The sequence below is a fragment of the Toxoplasma gondii genome, chromosome VI, assembly GCF_000006565.2.
Source record: "Toxoplasma gondii ME49 chromosome VI, whole genome shotgun sequence".
Lineage (NCBI taxonomy): Eukaryota > Apicomplexa > Conoidasida > Eucoccidiorida > Sarcocystidae > Toxoplasma > Toxoplasma gondii.
Window position 1 is genome coordinate 3,393,212 of NC_031473.1, and position 17,561 is coordinate 3,410,772.

A 17,561-nucleotide genomic window follows, 5' to 3' on the forward strand; every position below is an offset into this window, starting at 1 on the left:
CCCTGTCTTTCCTGTCTGTGTCAGTTTTCAGCTCCTGACAACTATCCAAAACACATGTGGAAAAAGTTGCCTGGCCCCGCATAAGTAAATGAGCAAATCTGCGTCTATTTAAAGGGAAGGATAAATCTATGTTTGTCTACATCAAGGCAGAAGTGTAGGCTCATGCATAATTGTAGATGGAAAACATGTCATTTTTCAGACATGGACAGAGAAATGCGGGTGTTTATATGAATACACGGATAGAGAAATGTGCCTCCTTGTCTCTATTCCCCAGTTCAGAGAGATCGAAGTTGTGTGCCTGGCGGAGGGTGGCAAACGCAAAGGCCGAGAGGAGGATTTATCCGCACGAGGAGATTCTCTTTTTCAGAATCCGACAAAATCGAGAGCAGTCAGACAACCAAGACAAACGCTTTCAGAGATGCGAAACCTTTCTGATACACTCGAGCGTTTCACACACAAAGCGACCATTCATTCACACCTACGCATGCAGTAGACGCACAGAGAGTCTCGCCAAAACGAAGGTAGATGTATCTTGAGATGCTTGCAGGCGATTCTCAAAGATACGGAGGGGACGTAGCGATTCTGATATTTGCAGCACCTGACACGGTAATCACGAAATGCCCAGGAGAACTCCAACCTAAAGAACGCAGACAGTCTCGAAGTAAACCATACGAAATACATACAACGACACAGATGTGTATAGCGATGTGATGGTGGACACGGACGAATTGGTTTTCGTTTTTTTCGCGCCGCGTTCATATTTCCGAAAAGGACGCCTCCAATAGAGAGGCGCTTCGATGTTCTCTTTGTTCCTCTTCCATATTCAACCTCCAGAGTAAGGACGCCACAGGATCCTTCTCTGACAAACAAAACGCAGGTTTGCCTCTGATTACTGGTATGTGTGCCTGGAACTCGTTAAAAAATCCCTCGTTGCTTTCGAGACTGCGCCGTTTGAAGAAGACAACTGGGACCTGTTCAGCGCTACCTGTCACTCGACGCGTTCAAAGCTCTCTATATTTTCCTCTCTCTCTTCCTACACCCACGTACAAACACACATGCATCTACGCACATATAAATATATATGAATGCACATATAGATAGATATACCAAGATATATAAATAAAAATCGTTCTATATATATGCTCATACATCTAGCTTTTTCCTTATATACATATTATATATATATATATATATATATATATATATATCGTAACGTGCCTGTGTGGCTTTCGAGTCTGTGCATTGCCTTTGACTACAGATTTCCTTGCCCTTTGTCTTCTGGTTTCCTGGAAGGAGATGCCTCATGACGCCCGTCACTACCAAGACGAAGAGCTCCGGAAAGTCTCCTCATCATGGAAAACTGTAGAGACTCTTCTTGTCTTCACAACTCATTTGCAGATTTTGCGGAAGCCCTCTTTTCGTATGGAGACACTCGAGCAGGGAAAGAGCGTTCTGCGCGGCACTGCGCGCCTTTGCGTACAACTCTGCGGTCTCTTTACACTTGCTTTTTTATGGATACCTTGTCTGCCATCTCTCTTCTCTTCCTCTCCAGAAACTTTTTTTTTCACTGGAAAAACTGCCTCTCCAGATCCTCTGTCTGTCTGGGGAGGAATCCAGTGTCCAGACACTCAACGGGTGGACTCTCTGTGTCCGCGTTTGCATCTTCTCTTCGGTCTCCTCCGCTCGCGCCTTCCAAATCCTCTTTTTTCGACTGCATCTTTTTCTCTTCCTTTTCTTGTCGACTGGCGGGACGCATTTTCCGCGGACGAAATGAGGCCTTTGTTTCTCCTCCGTGCCCCTCGTGGCTCTAGTCCTGCGGCGGCAGAGACACCGCAGCAGTCCTGTCTCGGCTTCTCTCGCTTCGATGACAAAAAAAGTCAGAAATGTTCCAACTTTCTCTCGCCGGAAAGGTCACCTTTTTCTTTTGTTCGTTTCAGATACATGCGAAACAGGAATAACCGCAAAACACACTCTTCCACTACAGATCCCTGCTGCCAGCCTTCTCTCCCCTACTCCTCTTCTTCTTTTTCCACTTCTTCTTTTTCCACTTTATCCTCTTCTTCTTCTTTTTCCACTGTATCCTCTTCTTCTTTCTCTTCCTTTTCGGACTCTTTCCGTCGCGGGTCTTCTTCGCGTTTTTCGATGCCGACTCTTGCGCGTTTCTTCCCTTTTTCTCGCTCTCCCAATGCCCGGTTCTCTCGCTCTGCGTTCTCCTCCAACGCCTTTGCGGCCTGGCGAGAGCCTCCCGTTCTGCAGCTTCGCGGAGTTCAAGCGCCTCGCACTCTTCTTCCAGAAGTCGCAGATGGGGAAGGAGTCCCGAGGCTCTTCGATGAGCAAGCCTGTGCGCCTCCTGCAATCGCCACAGAGTCTCTCTCTTCCCAGCCACTTTCCCCTTCTTCCTCTTTGTTGTCTCCGCCTCCATCTTCTCGTCTCCCCCCGTCTCTTCCTTCTTCTGCTTTCGCTTCTTCTCGCTTCTCCCCGGGAGAAGATGAAGAACTGTACACGGAGACAGAGATAGGAGCGGGAGCGTTCGTGTCAGAAAGGCCCTCCAAACTGGAAGGCGTCATTCGCTACAGAAGCGAAGATTTTGTTGTGAGAGAGGTAGGCGAAGACGGGAAAGTGTGTCCTCTCGACCTCGGGTGTAATGACACCTCAGGCCTCGAGCGCCTCGACGCCCGACGCGAGGCTCTCCTCCGGTCTCTTCACGCTCACCGTCAACATGCGTTTCGTCCTCATCCTTCTGCGCCAGTACATGCGTCTTCCTCTCGATCTTCTCACTGCTCTTCTTCGTCTTGGTCTCCTCCTGAATCCTCTTCCTCTTCTCCTTCTTCTTTGTCTCCTGGCTTTTCTGTGGAGACAGGAGAGACAGAGGACAACGCGACATTCGTTTCCGACGTTGGAGAGCCTGTGCGGAGTCGCGAAGCCGTTGAGAGGGAGGTGGCTGCGCTCTCCTCTGTCCGATTCATTCTGACTAAACACAACCGCGAAACGCCAGGTGAGTCTAGGAGAGAGAAACCTTAAAAAGAGAAGAAACGTCCGGGGAACCGACAGAGGTGGCTAGGAAGGCACAAAGGGGCAGGCATCGATGAGGAATAAAGGAAACGCTCACGAAAATGCTGAACTTTAACATTTTCATCTTTCTCTGAGCTTCCCCTGGAGGTGCATGGGGCAAGAAACAGAGAGAGAGAGAGAGTAGGGTAACAGTGCAGAGGAGGAGAGATCCGAGCTGAGGAGCGTCGTCGTGCATTTTTCTCTTCCCTTAAACGCGACCGTCGGTGTGATTCCCTGTGGGAAGAGAGAGGGAGAGGCGACGCCTTCTCTTGGCAAACTTTTTGTTGTCAATAGTTCTCCCGAGAGTTCTGTGACGCACCTCTCTTGCGGCTTTCGACGTCCCGCAGGACTCTTGGGTTTCAACAAGCAGCCGTTTCCTGGGTGTATGTACACCACGAGGTGGCCAGCTGACATCGATGCTCCTAGTGTATACACCCAAAGAAAGAGGAAGAACACCATGATGCATGTTAGTCCAAACTCCCAGGACAACGTTTACTGCAGAAGCGTCGATGCAGAACTTGGCCAAAACTGGAAAGCTTGGGCATGTCGAGGATTGCATCGCCGATCACCGGAAAGAAAACGTCCACGGTCTAGATGATTTTCCTAACCGGCTGTTCACACTCTTGTCATTTTTGTCTTTTCTCTGCTTTCTCAGAAGCACTGGAGGTTCTTGCCCGCGTGACAGGAGTCGACATCAAACGCTTTTCCTTCGCAGGTATGAAGGACAGACGCGCCGTCACTTCACAGTGGATTGCCTGCTCCAATCCTCTTCCTCTTCCTCCTCTTGCGTCGCGACCTCCTTCCCTTTCCTCTCCTCTTTCTGCTTCTTCCTCCTCTTCTCCCTCTTCTTCTCTGTCTCCTTCTACGTGGAGAGACAGAGCAGGCGAGATGCTGGAAAGGCAAGACAAACTGCGACGTGAGAGGGCGTCAGAGGCTCTCGCTCTTCCTTCATTCCTATCGGACACAACAGACGCGTCTCTCTCTGCGTCGGCTTCTCTCCAGCGTCCCCGCGTCTCTGCACCTTCTTTGTCTGTCTTGCCTCCGTCTCCTATTTGTGGGGACAAGCCGGTCTTCGAGCCTCCCTCCTCTCCTCCGTCAACTTCTTCGTCGGCTTCCTCTTCTTCTCCTCCTCTGTCGCCGCTGAAAACGCCTTCCAGTGGGCGAGTCGAAGAGACTCAAGACTCGCGGGGACAGCCTGGCGACTCAGCTCTCTGTAGTACATGTGCGCCGATTCAGGAGAGCGAAAATCCGGAACCGATCTTCACCGCCGAGCTCGCCAAGAAGGCCATGCAACATCCTTCCTGGGACGCCTGCGTAAGCAGAGACGCGCGATCAGCCTTCAATTCCGCATTCCAGGCGCGCTTCACTCATTTCAGATCAACAAAAAAGCAGCTCTCTGTGTATCGATCCATCTATCTATATCTGTCTTCATCGATCTCTGTATCTACCTGCAGGTCTATGTCTGTGCATCGAGCTGTATTTGTCTCTCTATACAGCTCTATATATCTCGATCTCTATGCATTCCTTTCTATACAACTATATCCACCTGTACATCATTATCGAGCTGTGGATCTATCGCGACGTCTACATATAGAGTAGTGGGTGTGCGACGTTGTTTTTTCTTGTCGTCCGTCGCTTGTCACTGGAGGAAACGCGTGCATGTGTGAGTCTCCACGCAGATCCGTCGTCCTTCATTTTGTCTTTTATTTCATATCTTCAGAAAGAGATTTTATGAATGTCAAGAATGCCTTTAGAGCACGACGAGGCGTGACGGGGGAAACGATGGACTTTTATCCTACGTGGTTGGTCTGCCTGTGAAAAACGCCAATGCATGCAGCCGTTTGAAGTCCGAATGAATACAAGTATAGATATTCGTAAATCGACTGTAAATCAATATTTAGGTTAACCTGCGTATCGGTCCACGTTTCTGCAGCTCTCAGTTTCTGCAGCGACCTGGTTTTGTGTCCGTCTATGTTGATAAAGACCTTTTTGAAAAAGAATCTTTTTGTCGCTGCGCTACCTCTCTCTCTATATCCACATATATATATATATATATTTATATATTTATATGCGGTTGTGACACTGCTTTCAGATTGGGGTTCTTGTTTGTTTTTTTTCGAAAAAGGTTTTCTGAGAACATTATTTTCCCTGCAGGTCTCTTGGAGTCACTTCGAGCCCGGCGAAGTCCACCTTGGATGCTTGGGAGGAAACCGATTCTCCATTCTTTTGAGAAATGTTCGAATTAAAACTGAAAACTCGGGACCTTCTCCTCCTTCCTCTTCTTCGTCCCTTTCTCATGATTCATTGGTGTCGTCGTCTGCGGTTTCTTCATCGTTCTCCTCCCTCCCAGCTGGATCGACATCTGGATTTTCGAGGAGTTCTAAGGCTCTGAGAAGTTCCTCTGAGGAGGAAAATCCTCTATTTGAAGAGGAGCGACTCGCGGCGCTGACGACGGAGGCTGCGGAGGCAATCCAGAAGTTCGGATTCATCAATTACTTCGGGTACTCTCAGTCTTTCCTTTTCTTTCCTCACTCTGATTCTCTCTTCAACACATCTGCCGGTTTACCCCTGCACTGATAGAGAGATTTCATATATATATATATATATATATATATTTCCTTCATGTTTCACGGTTTTCCGTAAACATGCATATACATCTAGACATGTCTATATTCAAAACACAAGCAAAAGTATGCATCTATACACTTATAAATGCCTACATCTACATAAGCAAACAAAGCCCCCACACGCACTCATCTAAGCATGTATGCAAATATATATATATATATATATATGCATATGTATATTTAGGTACATAAATGCATATATAGAGAGACTATGTACTCAGAGATCTGATTCGTATATGTGATACATATACTTGCTTCCAGATCCGATGCGACCATTCACACGAGCTTGTGTCTATTTCGGAAGAAAGAGAAGCAGTTTTTTTCAGAGGCTTGCATGGATGCATGCTCATCAGCGTTTCTGAAAGAGAGCCAAGTGCTGCGAGACAGCGGAGAATTCGAGAAAGATATCAGAAATGCTGAACAGTCTTGTCAGTGCATGCAAGCGTTCGTGAAGACACAGAGTCGCCTATTCTTACATCTCGTTTTCTCCTTCCGAACTGATTTCCTCGTCCGTCTCCGTGCGACTCTCTCCTCCCGTGTGTCTCTGCGCCAGGTTCATTCCCGCAGGTGATTTCGATTTTCTTCTTTTTCTTCTCCCTTTCCTCTTCTTTCTCGCGCGCAGCCTGGGCTTCTCGCCTGTGAAATTTATTTAATTTTCTCTTCGTTCCCATTTTTTCTCTTCCGCTTTTCTCCGCCTGTCCCTCCTGTTCTACCTTTGTGAAATGTATTTTTCTTTTTTTCGACTGCTCTCTCGACTTTAGGCCACAGCGTTTCGGCACCGGGGCGCGTCCCACTCACCACATCGGCCGAGCGTTGCTGCATCGCCAGTTCGCCCGCGTCTGCAATTTGATTTTGAAAATTCCCGAGGCTCTTCCGGCCAAGTTCCGAGGCCGCTCAGGCCCCAGCGCGTTGCCGCATCCTGGGAACGCAGACGAAAAACCATCGCTCTCACCTCCCCCTCTTCGTCCTTCTGCATCGTCCAAACCTTCTTCGCTCCTTCCTCACTCAGATCAACCGTCTTCGTCTTCTTCGTCTTCTTCCTTCCAAGGAGCAGCATTTGTGTCGGCTCAAGAGGCATTTTGGGCTGGGGACTTTCGTCGAGCTCTCGCGTTGCTCCCTCGCCAGTGCCGGCAGGAGAGACAGATTCTTCGCGTTCTCGCGGCTGCGCCTGCACCCGAGTGGAGACGCCGCTCGCATGCAGCGCTTTCCGGAGACGCAAACGCAGCAGACAACGCCTCGACGAAAGCGCCGTTCCCGCAGGACTGGCAGCGGCTTCCTGAGCGGGCCAAGTCGCAGGCGACGCCGCCTCGGAACTCTGCGGGGCGCGAGCGCCCCAGTAGCGCCTTCAGAGAAGGACGGTTCGAAGCCGAGTCGGTCTCCTCTTCGCTCCCTGGTGCGGGAGAAAAAGACGCGCCGAGAAGAGGCAAGAACAGAGCGCCGCGCAGGGACGATCTCCAGGAGGTCTGTGGCACCGAGTTCGCGGTTTGCGCCGAACGTGGATCGTCGAACTCGCGGAGCCTTGCGCCAGGAAGCGAGGACCGCGCGACGCGAGCGAAGTTGGAAGAGTTCGAGTGTCTCGAAGCCGTCGAGCTCGCAGCAGCGTCGGGGGCAATCTCGGAGGGTCTCGCGCGCAGAGTTGCAGCTTCTGCGTCTTTCTCTGGATCCGCGGACGGAGGGACTCGTCCACGAACGTCGCAGACACCGTTCCGCGCGCTTGCTCCTCCTCAGGCTTCGGCGTCGCCTTTCTCGGGAGAGAGAGAAATGCGCGGTGCCGGTCTGGCGAGACGGGAGGAGGTTCTGAAAGCTGTGCGAAGCATCCCTCGTCTTCAGAGACTCATCTACGTGAAGGCCTACGCCTCGTATCTCTGGAACCTCTGTGCCACAGAGAGAGCAAGAGTCTACGGACTTTGTCGCCCCGTCGTCGGGGACTTGGTCCTCGAGAAAGCTGGAAACGAGACAATGCAAAGCACCGCCGCTTCGTGCTCGTCGTCCTCTCTGCTGTTCCCCTTCGAGAGAACGGGGGAAGCGAGGCCAGACTCGCAGCGAGTTCGGTCAGACTCGCAGCGAGTTCGGTTAGACTCGCAGAGAGTTCGGCCAGACTCGCAGAGAGTTCGACTTCTCAGGACCGAAGAAGAGTGTCAATCTTTTTCGATTGCAGACGTCGTGCTGCCGCTGATTGGCGCTGGGATGGTGTTTCCAGAAAACAAAGTGGGCGAGTTTTTACGAAACCTCATGAACGAGGAATTCCTCTGCGAGCGTCTCTATCGCCGAGAAGGTCAGTCGCCTCAGCACAGGCTCGCGCAGAGTGTCTCCTCGTTACTTAGTTCCGTTTTTGGTTAGCCCCCCAGTCTTTTGCCATCCCGTTAGTTCACTCGCTAAAGGCTCCGCACTGTCCTTACTCGAAGAAGGCTTTCGGACTCTGTGTACGTATTCGTAAATACCTCAACGCTTCTATGTTTCGACTCTCGAGGCCTAGGGCCTCTGTCGAGCATCGCACTGGCTCTGCACAGTGTCTTTGTGCTCGTCAAAAAACTCGCTCGTCAGTGTCTTCAAAGCAAAGGCGCCAGACGCGACTCGCCACGCTAACACAGACTGTTTTTCAGCTCTCTCTCTGGACTTGTCTTCTCTCTTTGGTTGTACAGAGGAACTCTTTCTCGATGCTTCCTACCGTCCCCTCCTCGCCTTCCCCCAAGATTTCTCATGCACTCTTGAGTTTTCGTCCACTCCAGCTGCATCTGCTGCTCCTCCATATGCGCCACCCTCTTCTCCTTCCTCTTCTTCTGGAGGGGAGTCTGACTCTGCTCCCGTGAGCGGCTTCAATTTGCGTCTCGACTTCACTCTTCCGCCGGGCGTCTTTGCTTCCGCGCTGCTTCGCGAGTTCATGCAGTCGCCTTTTGAGCATCCTTTCAAACAACGCAGACGCGAACTTCGAGAATTGCCGCGCTCTTCTCTCCTATCCTCTCGTTCCTCTCCTGCTCCCCCGTCGTAGCTGTTTTCTTCTCGTCTCCCATCCTCTTATCTCCTACCATCTTCGTCTCTTCCATTCGCTTCTCCTCCTCTCCCGTCCTTCCCCCCCCTTCTTCTTCCTCTGCACGCACCTTCCAACCTTCATCACTTCCTGTCCGCCTCGTTGTGTCTCGCGTCCGTGGTTTGCAGCTTCGCGCTTTTGAAGTTTTTTTTTTCTCGTGGAAAAGCAGGGGTGCGTCGTTTCCTCGGAAATCCCTGGGAGTGCGACGACTTCACATGCGTTTTCTCTTTTTTTCTGCTGCCTTGATGCGTGCACCGCCAGTTTCGCTGTGGTGAGGAGACAATTCCGTTGTCAGAACGTCGAAAACAATTTGTGGACTGCTCTCGAAAACGTTTTCAAACAACTTCTTCAGCGAAGCCTCCGCTCAATCGAGCTGACACTCGACATTCTCCGATTACATGCATATAATTATATGTATCAAATAGATATGTATATATATATATATATATACGTATATATCAATGTATATCTTTAGTGGCCGTATTGAGAAAGGTTCCGGCGCATTTCGATGTGCGAATTGAGTGAAACGTATCGGTGACTTGACGACTTGGGTTGTCTTCTTTTTCCTCTTTTGCCTTTCGAAGTCGCGAAAGCGCTTCGACACTCGCCGCAGGCTCGAGGACTCTCTCCCCTGCGAAGAAACACTGAAAGCGCCGAGCCAAAGCTCATACCGTTACGTATCCATCCCCTAAACAGCTGTATACGCATTCATAAATACATACATAAATACATATATATATATATATATATATATATATATATAACGACGCGTAGCGTGTCTAGCATGTACGCGATTGTGTACAGACACTTTGCCTGGCAGTGTGTCTGATACGTCTGTCCATGAAAAAAACGCGACTTCAAAAGTTCAGTCAATTGTCCTATTGTCGGGCGAGCAAAAGCAATCAATGAAGGACTCACATATATATATATATATGTATATGTATACATATTCTACTTGCACTTATATACATATACATGGCTACGCACAAATGTATGTCTGCACTTCGGTACGGTTATGGAAAAATACCTTGGAGTGGAGAGGCAAAAAAACCGAAAATCGTATTTCGTTCCTGCTGTCTCGGCTAACAGCGATGCAGGACAGCGAACTCATATGCGAATCTATTCCCGTGGATAAACCTGCAAAATCTTCGAAAAAACAAATGTTCTTTGTCGCTCTCGGCGTGCAGACATCAGTCTGCAGATGCGACGAAACGCAACAAAGTTGGACGGTTGCCTCCCGAGCCTTCCGTCCTCCGTCGTTCTCGGCTCCTAGACGGAGCTCACGGATGGTTTTTCCACATCGAAGAACCGAAGAGCGCGCGCTTCCTTCTTGCGGGGCGCGGGAAGGGAGGAAGCGAACGCTGAAGAGGAAGAAAAGGAGCACCCCTTTCTTTTCCGTGTCTCTCCGCTGAAACAGAGCCGAGCTCGCGCGCGTCTCTCAGCATGCTCTTTCGCAAGTTCGTCTCCGAAAGCTGGCCGAAAAGACCAGGCAAACGAGGAGACGAGAAAAGAGCTGAAGACGGTGCAGAACCGCGAGAGACTGCCGAGTCTCTAGCCGAGAGAGGAGAGGGCGACAAAGTAGAGAGGAGAGACGCGGCATGCTTGTCGAAGAGACTTTCTTTCCGGCGGACAAGTCGAAGGAACTATCTTTGAAAGAACTCGCGACTCCTCACGCATGGTCGCAGGACTGGAGGATACAGGAGACGAGGTCCGAAAGCGAGGTAGAAGAGAACTCTCTTGATGTTTGTTCTCCTTTCGAGTCTCCCGTTCCGGACGCTTTTGTCGAAGCGAAATCGTCAAAGGTGCATTTGATGCTCCTGAATAGGAAAACGAAAAGTGTGTTGAGCAGTCCAGTGGGGGGGGTAGGTGGTGTACAGCAGTCATCATGATCTTGGTAGTCTGTGTTTTTCACAAATCGAGGCCGACTCCGGACATCCTGTGTCTCTGTTTCTTCGAGTGGAGTCACAACAACGTGAACAGACAAAAGCACCAACGGTTTTCACCAGCATGCTCCTGAAAGTGACAGGACAACCTGTGATCGCAACGGTCTCACGCATGCATATCTACCGATGCCAGTTCCGCTTTAAAGTTGTCGGCCCTCATCTGGCCTCTCTCGTGACTTCGTTCTCTTCTTTTCTTCCCCTTCCGACGACTCTCTCCTCTGTTTGCCTCTCCGCTCGCTCGTCTACTCACACGGTGTCTCCGTCGCCGCCAAGGAACGCGTTGTCTCTGTTATCTGCCTCAGCGGTGTCCGTCCCTCGATCGCCTGGCTCCCGTCCTCCGCGCGCTTCGCTTTCGCGTCCTTCTCCTTCTTCGTTTTTTGCTCCGGCTGCGTCTCGCGCGTCCGTCTGGAGCACGCGCAGAAACTCCGCAAGGCTCTCGCAGCCGCCGACGTCTTCCGTCAGCGCCCAGTCGGGTCCTCGAGAGTCGCGAACGTTCCACAGTGCGAGTACCCTAAAGGAGACGAAAGTCCAGAAGACGCGCGCAGAAACGCCATTGCCAAGAGCGCGCGCAAAGTGTGGGAAGCAAAAGAGAAACGACGGGGAAACGCGAGAAGAAACGGACTGGTCGCACCAGAGCGCACCCAAAGGCGGAGAACGAAACGAATGTCGGAAAAAAACGAGGGAATAAGACACGGGGAAAAAGGACAGTCGGCAGCGACGCAAGCCAGCGATTTGCGTCCCGCAAAGCGGAAGTGGTACCGGAAGAATGAATGCTGGAAATCGCGAGGATGTGAAGGGCGGGGAAGAACGAAGGCCAGGAGTGCGTCAATTTCAGGAAAAGAAGAAAAACGAACTGAAAAATGAGCACAGAACCGGCGACGGCCCGTGGACGGGTCACTCGGAAAATGCCCGAGAAAAGCAACAGCACGAAGGAACTCTTTCTTCGGCTCCTCAATCGCGTATCCACTTCTTCCAACATCTGTGATCTCACACAAACGATTTGCCTTGCGACCGTGCAAACTGAATCTCCGGTGCAGACAGAAAGAACGACGGACGGCCCTGAAGAAACAAGAGAGACACAGCGAGTTACGCATGCACAACAGAAAAAAAGCAACCACAGGCAACGGGGAAAACTCACATACTCCTATATCTAGATACACACACACACACAAAGTAAACGTAAAAATATACTCACATGCGTCTCTAGAGCGATAAACAACTGTGCCTCGGCATGGACTATTATACACTAAATCGAAGCATGTACACAGAGAGATATAAAAAACAGTCGTGTGCAAATAAATATTCATATATATATATATATATATATTTCTATGTATATTTATATATATATATATATATATATATGAACATAAGGTGATATACATGTACGTCAACTTGTGTAACGCTTTACCAGAATAGTGGCTTTGACTTCGAGAAAAATGGATTCTCTCAGGGTGGAGTTGAAGACGTCGATTCGAATGTCGTACGGAAGGCCGGTCTCGGTGCATCCATTCATCCATCTTGCCTTGAGTTCTACACAGGCGTCGTCGGCCCGAGCTTCTTCTTCCACCTCCACTTCAAGGCCTTCTTCGCTGCGCATTCCCGGACTCGAAAGTGGAGAAAAGAAACTCAGAGGAGAATCACAGCCTGCCTGAGCCTTCGCCTCTCCCGCGACACACACGTGACCGGGACTCAAGGTCAGTGAAGAAGACGAAGCCGAGCGGAGACAGCGGGAAGTCGAAGATGAGGAGCAGGCGGAATAGAAGCGAGAGTCAGAAGAAGACGAACACAGAGGAGGAGGAGCAGAGAAGGTGCACGACGAGAGAGACAGCGAAGGAAGAGACCCCTGAGACAGGAGAGTCGAGCCGGGCGTTTTGGGAAGGCGTCCGCGACCAACCCAACAGTACGGTCCTTCCTGGAAAAAAGACACGCAAGCATAAAAAAGAGAAGCGCGGATGAGAAACGAATGGTCAATACTCAGGTTCTGTGTTCGTGCAGCCGCACATCGTCTTCCCTCATCGGCGAATTCGAAAGCTTTCTCCTGAATAAAAGAGTAGAAAACACAGCTGTTACGCAACAAAGCGAATGGTAACACCCGCGATGAAGCTTCTGTGCGAAAACGTTCGCTCCTCCTTCTTGGTGTGAGGAAGGAGCACCCTGGAAAGGGGAGAGAGAACGAGGGGAAAAAAAGGGTTGTAAACGGACGGTTGCAGGCACGAACGAACGGAAGGTGCGATGAGACTGAGAGACGAAACAACAGAAAAAGAAGGAAATCCGATTCGCCAGCAGCGGGCAGAGAAACCCACAAGCGTGATCTGTCTTGACCTTCTTTACCTTTCGAAGTTCGGCGACAGAGAGACCGTAGCGCCTCTCCAGAATTTCGGGGAGAATTTTCGTGAACGCCACCCATTCTCCTCGTCTGAGAAAAAGGAAGCAATCCAATGAATCGAAAGGGCATGAAAAACGAGACATGATTTGCGAATTTCGGCATCGCTGCCGACAACTCACGTTCTCCCTGTCGCATGTTTAGCATTCTTTCACGACCCCTCACTCGACCTCTTTTCTGTGGCGAAAAAAACATTTCTTTCTCTCCTGTGTAAAGGGCACTGTACACCGCATACACTTGACGATTAGCTCTAAACGGGGAAAACGCCGTTTCTATCCCTGAGAACAAAGTATATTCTTCCCAAAGCCTCTTGCAGACATCCCTTCCTCATCTAGCTTCACCCACTCGCCCCTTGGGCGTCAAAACGTGATTGGAAGGACATTCTGAAGCGTTCTGAGCTTGCAGATCTTCGCCGGCGCTTCTTTTCAAAAGCCAGTCTCCTCTCTTTGGTTTCTTGGAAAGACTAGAGACAACCGAGTACCCCGATTACGGCAGCGGAGAAGACGACTGTCGCCAAATCGCTTTTCTCTCTGAGACTTTGAAAACTGCATTTCCTTTATTTCTCGGGTTCTTCAGGTTCTTCGCTCACCTTCCGACGTTTAGCTTCTCGTCAATCCAGTCTGGGCAACTCTCCAAGAGAGAAGGAAGAAGTGCACGGAGAGTCTGGATCGCCGGGTCATCGTGCAGATCTTCTTCACTCTTTTCGCCCCGCATCCATGCACTTCGTTTTCGATTTGGCTCTCTGTCTGTCTCTTCCCTCTCACCCATCGAGACATCCTCTTCGTTACGACTAGAGATAACTGGCTTGCCACCCTTCTCATTCCCTTCCCTCCTACCATGTCCTGCTTCTGCGGTGTATGCATCTCTTTTCCCGTGAGTGCCCACGCAGGCGTTCCGCTGTTCTCTCGTCTCTCCAGCATCTATCACCACCTCGCATGGTTCTTCCTCGGGACTCCGCAGACTTTCTGGATCGAGTAGACGCTCGGGAGAGACGCCGACAGCGCGCAGGGCTGCTTGAGCGTCTCGAACCAGCGTTTCGCATCGAAGGATTTGTAGCACACGACTGACGGTGCCTTCGCGTTCATCTTCTTCTTTATCGGCCTGCTGTGATCCACCTGTTGGTGGACTCCTGTCCTCCGGAAAAACGCCTGCTCCAAAACAGTCTATCCGTCCAGAAAAGGTTTTCTCTGTTTTCTTCGTGCGCTGCGTTTCGTCTTCTTCCCCACCGTGTGTGCTGTCACAAGAGCTGCTACCTGACTGCTGCATAAGTGGAATTTCACCCCTGCATTGTCGCTCTTTTCGTGCTTCCTTTGCTTCTAAGGCTTCGTCGTCCCATAGCACGAGTTCATCCTCACTCTCTGTCATATCTTCTTCTCTCTCTCTCTCCGGTGTGTCGCATGCTGAAGCCTGTGAAGTCTTCGCTTCTTCCTCAGACCTCCTGGAGGCACTTCTGTGTCTCTCGTCGGCATTGGTTTCGGAATCTACGCTACCCCCCGAAAAGTCTGAAGCCAAAGGAAGTAAGCAATTCAAGGAAGAACCGGAAGTCGCGGTGAGGTGAGGATCCGAAGAAGAAGATGAAGGCGGCGAAACTGAGCACGCACTCCATGAGTTGTTTTTGTCCACTTGGAAGACTCCACCTTGGTCCTTGTCTCCCTTTATCACAGAATGAGCAAAGCCTTCTCTGCTGGTTAGTCGCGAAACGTCATGAATTCCGAAGGACCCTTCCATCTTGACGTCTTGCGTCTTCGTCTCTCGAGCTTGTGCATGCAGTCCATTCATGCATGTTTGTTCTTCGCTTCGCCTCGCGCTCTTCCTTCTCGCCTGGGTCGACAAGACAGCCTGAACGACACTGGCGCGGAAATCCTGCTCCCGGCTGGGACTTCCTTCTATAGACCACAGCGAAGAAGGGAAGGCAGAGGGGGAGCGGGAGGAGAAAGAAGACTCGGAAGAAGAGGCAGAGACTCCTGAGATTGGGGAACGAGATTGAGGCAAACATTCCGATGAGAGATGAGGGGTAGGCGACGAGGGAGACGCATATGTTACAGGCGAAGCGGATGTGCCAGGGAAAGAAGAATGCGTAGAAGAAGAGGGAAACTCGCAAGAGATATGTCTGCTTCCAAGTCGCGAGCCGCGCTTCGGCCGCCTCTCGCCTTCGCGCGCCCCTCCTTTCTTCGAGGCGTTAGCCGAGACCACCCAGGTGGCTAAGAGGCGGCGAGTAAGCTCCTCTCCGGTAGAAAGTTTCCGCTCTGCTGGAGATTCGGAAACTGCCTGCGGCAGCCTCTGTGGCGAAGGTGCACTTGTGGTAGACGGGGCTGAGGGAGGCACCTGGAGGGACACAGCGAGAGTGGAAGACGGAGTCGGAGGAGAGGAAGGGGGTCTCACAGGCCGCGAAGAAGACACTTGGAGCGTGCGGTAGGACGAAGGAGAGAGGGGGAGAGAGTCGGGAACCTCGAGAGAGGCAGGCGAGAGGGCATTGCGACACGAAGGGTGTTCGAGGGAGGCAGAGATGCCGCAGGACGGGTGGGGCGTGTGAGCGAAAAAAGCGACCGAAACACCACGGGCCGAAGCCTCATCAGATGCCGTGGGTGAGTGAGGAGTAGACACCGAGAACGATGTAGGTGACGAAATTGTCATCGCCATCTTTGAAGTCGGGTTTTGGCTCATTTCCTACAGGGAGACCCGCACTGTCGAGTCCATGATTTAGCGTAAGAGACAAAAGCGAAATTGTTCGTACCGTACATGAAGAGCGGCGAGTGAACGTTCCACGGAAAAGGGAGGGCTTTTGACTAGGCGTGCATTCTCGAGGAGCGGCTTCCCCGTGAAACGTTTGCTAAGACACTGCTGCAAATACACGCGGCGCTGTGTCGCTGAATACTTGCCAACTTTTTTATTCTATCTCGATATGAAGCCTTTTTCCAGAGGAAACCTCGGCAAGGCTTCGAAAGTGGTAGCTTTTTCAGGTCGCTGTCGGACAAAGGGCGGAAACGGACAAGAAACTGTTCGCAGACGATGTTTGTGGCTGAGAAAAACGGGACCAGGGAAAGGTAGATACGGTCAGTGCCTCTGAACAAGAAAGAAATGTTTTCGAGACTTGACAACGATGGAATTCATAACGGCTTTGATGCTGTTTTGGAAGCGGAAAAAAATTGTAAGTCACAGGACGCGTCGATATCTCTTTCGCCAAAGAGTCTCACACAATGACCTAGCCGTGTGTGTCCAGCTGGAGCGCGAAGAGCCTCGAGAGTACGCAGCGAAAAACCGGAAACAGGTCGGTGACTGCACTTTTAAGTGGATGCTTGGAAGAAGGGTGCCGGTCTCATTACGAGAGAATGAGTGTTTGTCTTGACGAAAATATCTTCGACGACTTCTGCTAGTGCAAAACTCTCCCCGTGCCAATGTCTGTATACGCGCCACTGTTGCCTTGCCGACTTGGCCCCGGTTCTCGGGATTCGAAGCACGTGGGTGCGCGGTCGATGTCGGAGCAAAGCTTCAAGCAGCGCCACAGAAAGGAAGCTGGCCGTTCCGTTCTTTCGGGCATCCCTGCAGCAAGTTTTCTAAACAGACGGCAAGGTGTTCTCACCGGTAGAGAGGCTGGCCACTAAGACAAGTGTGATTCATCTGAGCGCCGCTCGAAATGCAGCGAGAGCGAACGGCCTGCAGAGGTGTAGATACACCCGAAACGAAGACACGCAGCGCGCAGTTTTGGGTTTTGTGTGGCTATCCTAGGATATCGAGACAGCCAAAGCATCTCAAAATTCGGGCGTTTCCGGTGCCGCCTACAAATCCAGCGGCCTCCACATATTTCGGCACGAGTGAGACAACACAAATTTCCCTGAAAGTCACTCTTTGCGTCTCGCAGCCTGTTCGCTACGTCACCTCTGTCGTTTCGCTGCGGTTCTGTCCTGCGGTGCACCTGGCCCCACAGAGACTTGCAATGGCTCCGCCTCGACAGTGGCCGTTTTAGACCTGCAATAGCAAGGCTCAACGCAGTTTCGGTGAAGAATTGTCTGTCGTCCAGAAGCTGCGAGTCTCAGGAGCCTTTTGATTCCAGGCGACATCCAGGCAGCTGCGATTGCAAGTCCATCCGCGATGGCCGCGTTCTTAGCGACGACTACTGATAGGCCTGATAGGCCTATATCCGCTTTTGTTACAGTGCACCAGCGCTAGCCAGAAGATGCATCGTAGTCGATAAGTATGTGTGGAGGCAGTTGCTGTTTCGGTTGCCATAGCAATAAACATTTCGGAAGGCGTGGGAGGCGGTTCGAGGATCAACTGACTCCCATACCACATGCGTCTCGACAGAAAGGTGCTTTTAGTGGTGAAAGAAACACGGAAGAGATGTGGTCAGGGCGTATGACATGCGGTCAGAGAAAAATGATTCGCCTTCCTTACTGTTGCTCTACATGTCTCCTGAAATGAAACATCTGCCTCACCGCCGTACCTGCTGTGGACACAACGTTGAGGTGGCGTCACAGACCGCCAGGAGGGGTCCAATCAGGGAATCCACCGCGTTGTGTTGTACTTGA

At 51.1% G+C, this 17,561-nt stretch overlaps 2 protein-coding genes across 2 annotated transcripts; one reads left to right on the forward strand and one right to left on the reverse strand.

Moving 5' to 3' along the window:
• Window positions 1-1,412: 1,412 nt before the first annotated feature.
• Window positions 1,413-8,983, forward strand: TGME49_244630 (hypothetical protein). Its single transcript, XM_002366911.2, has 5 exons — window positions 1,413-2,995; window positions 3,707-4,365; window positions 5,206-5,552; window positions 6,440-7,953; window positions 8,321-8,983. Exons 1-5 carry the CDS (start codon window positions 1,423-1,425, stop codon window positions 8,665-8,667), a joined length of 4,440 nt encoding a protein of 1,479 aa, XP_002366952.1. The 5' UTR covers window positions 1,413-1,422; the 3' UTR covers window positions 8,668-8,983.
• Window positions 8,984-9,183: 200 nt separating this feature from the next.
• TGME49_244640 (hypothetical protein) lies at window positions 9,184-17,400 on the reverse strand. The gene is made up of 6 exons (XM_002366912.2): window positions 13,625-17,400; window positions 12,984-13,068; window positions 12,061-12,564; window positions 11,641-11,708; window positions 10,900-11,160; window positions 9,184-10,523 (listed from the first exon to the last, which is right to left on the reverse strand). The coding sequence occupies exons 1-6, from the start codon at window positions 15,697-15,699 to the stop codon at window positions 10,376-10,378; spliced, it is 3,141 nt and encodes a 1,046-aa protein (XP_002366953.2). The 5' UTR covers window positions 15,700-17,400; the 3' UTR covers window positions 9,184-10,375.
• Window positions 17,401-17,561: the final 161 nt, after the last annotated feature.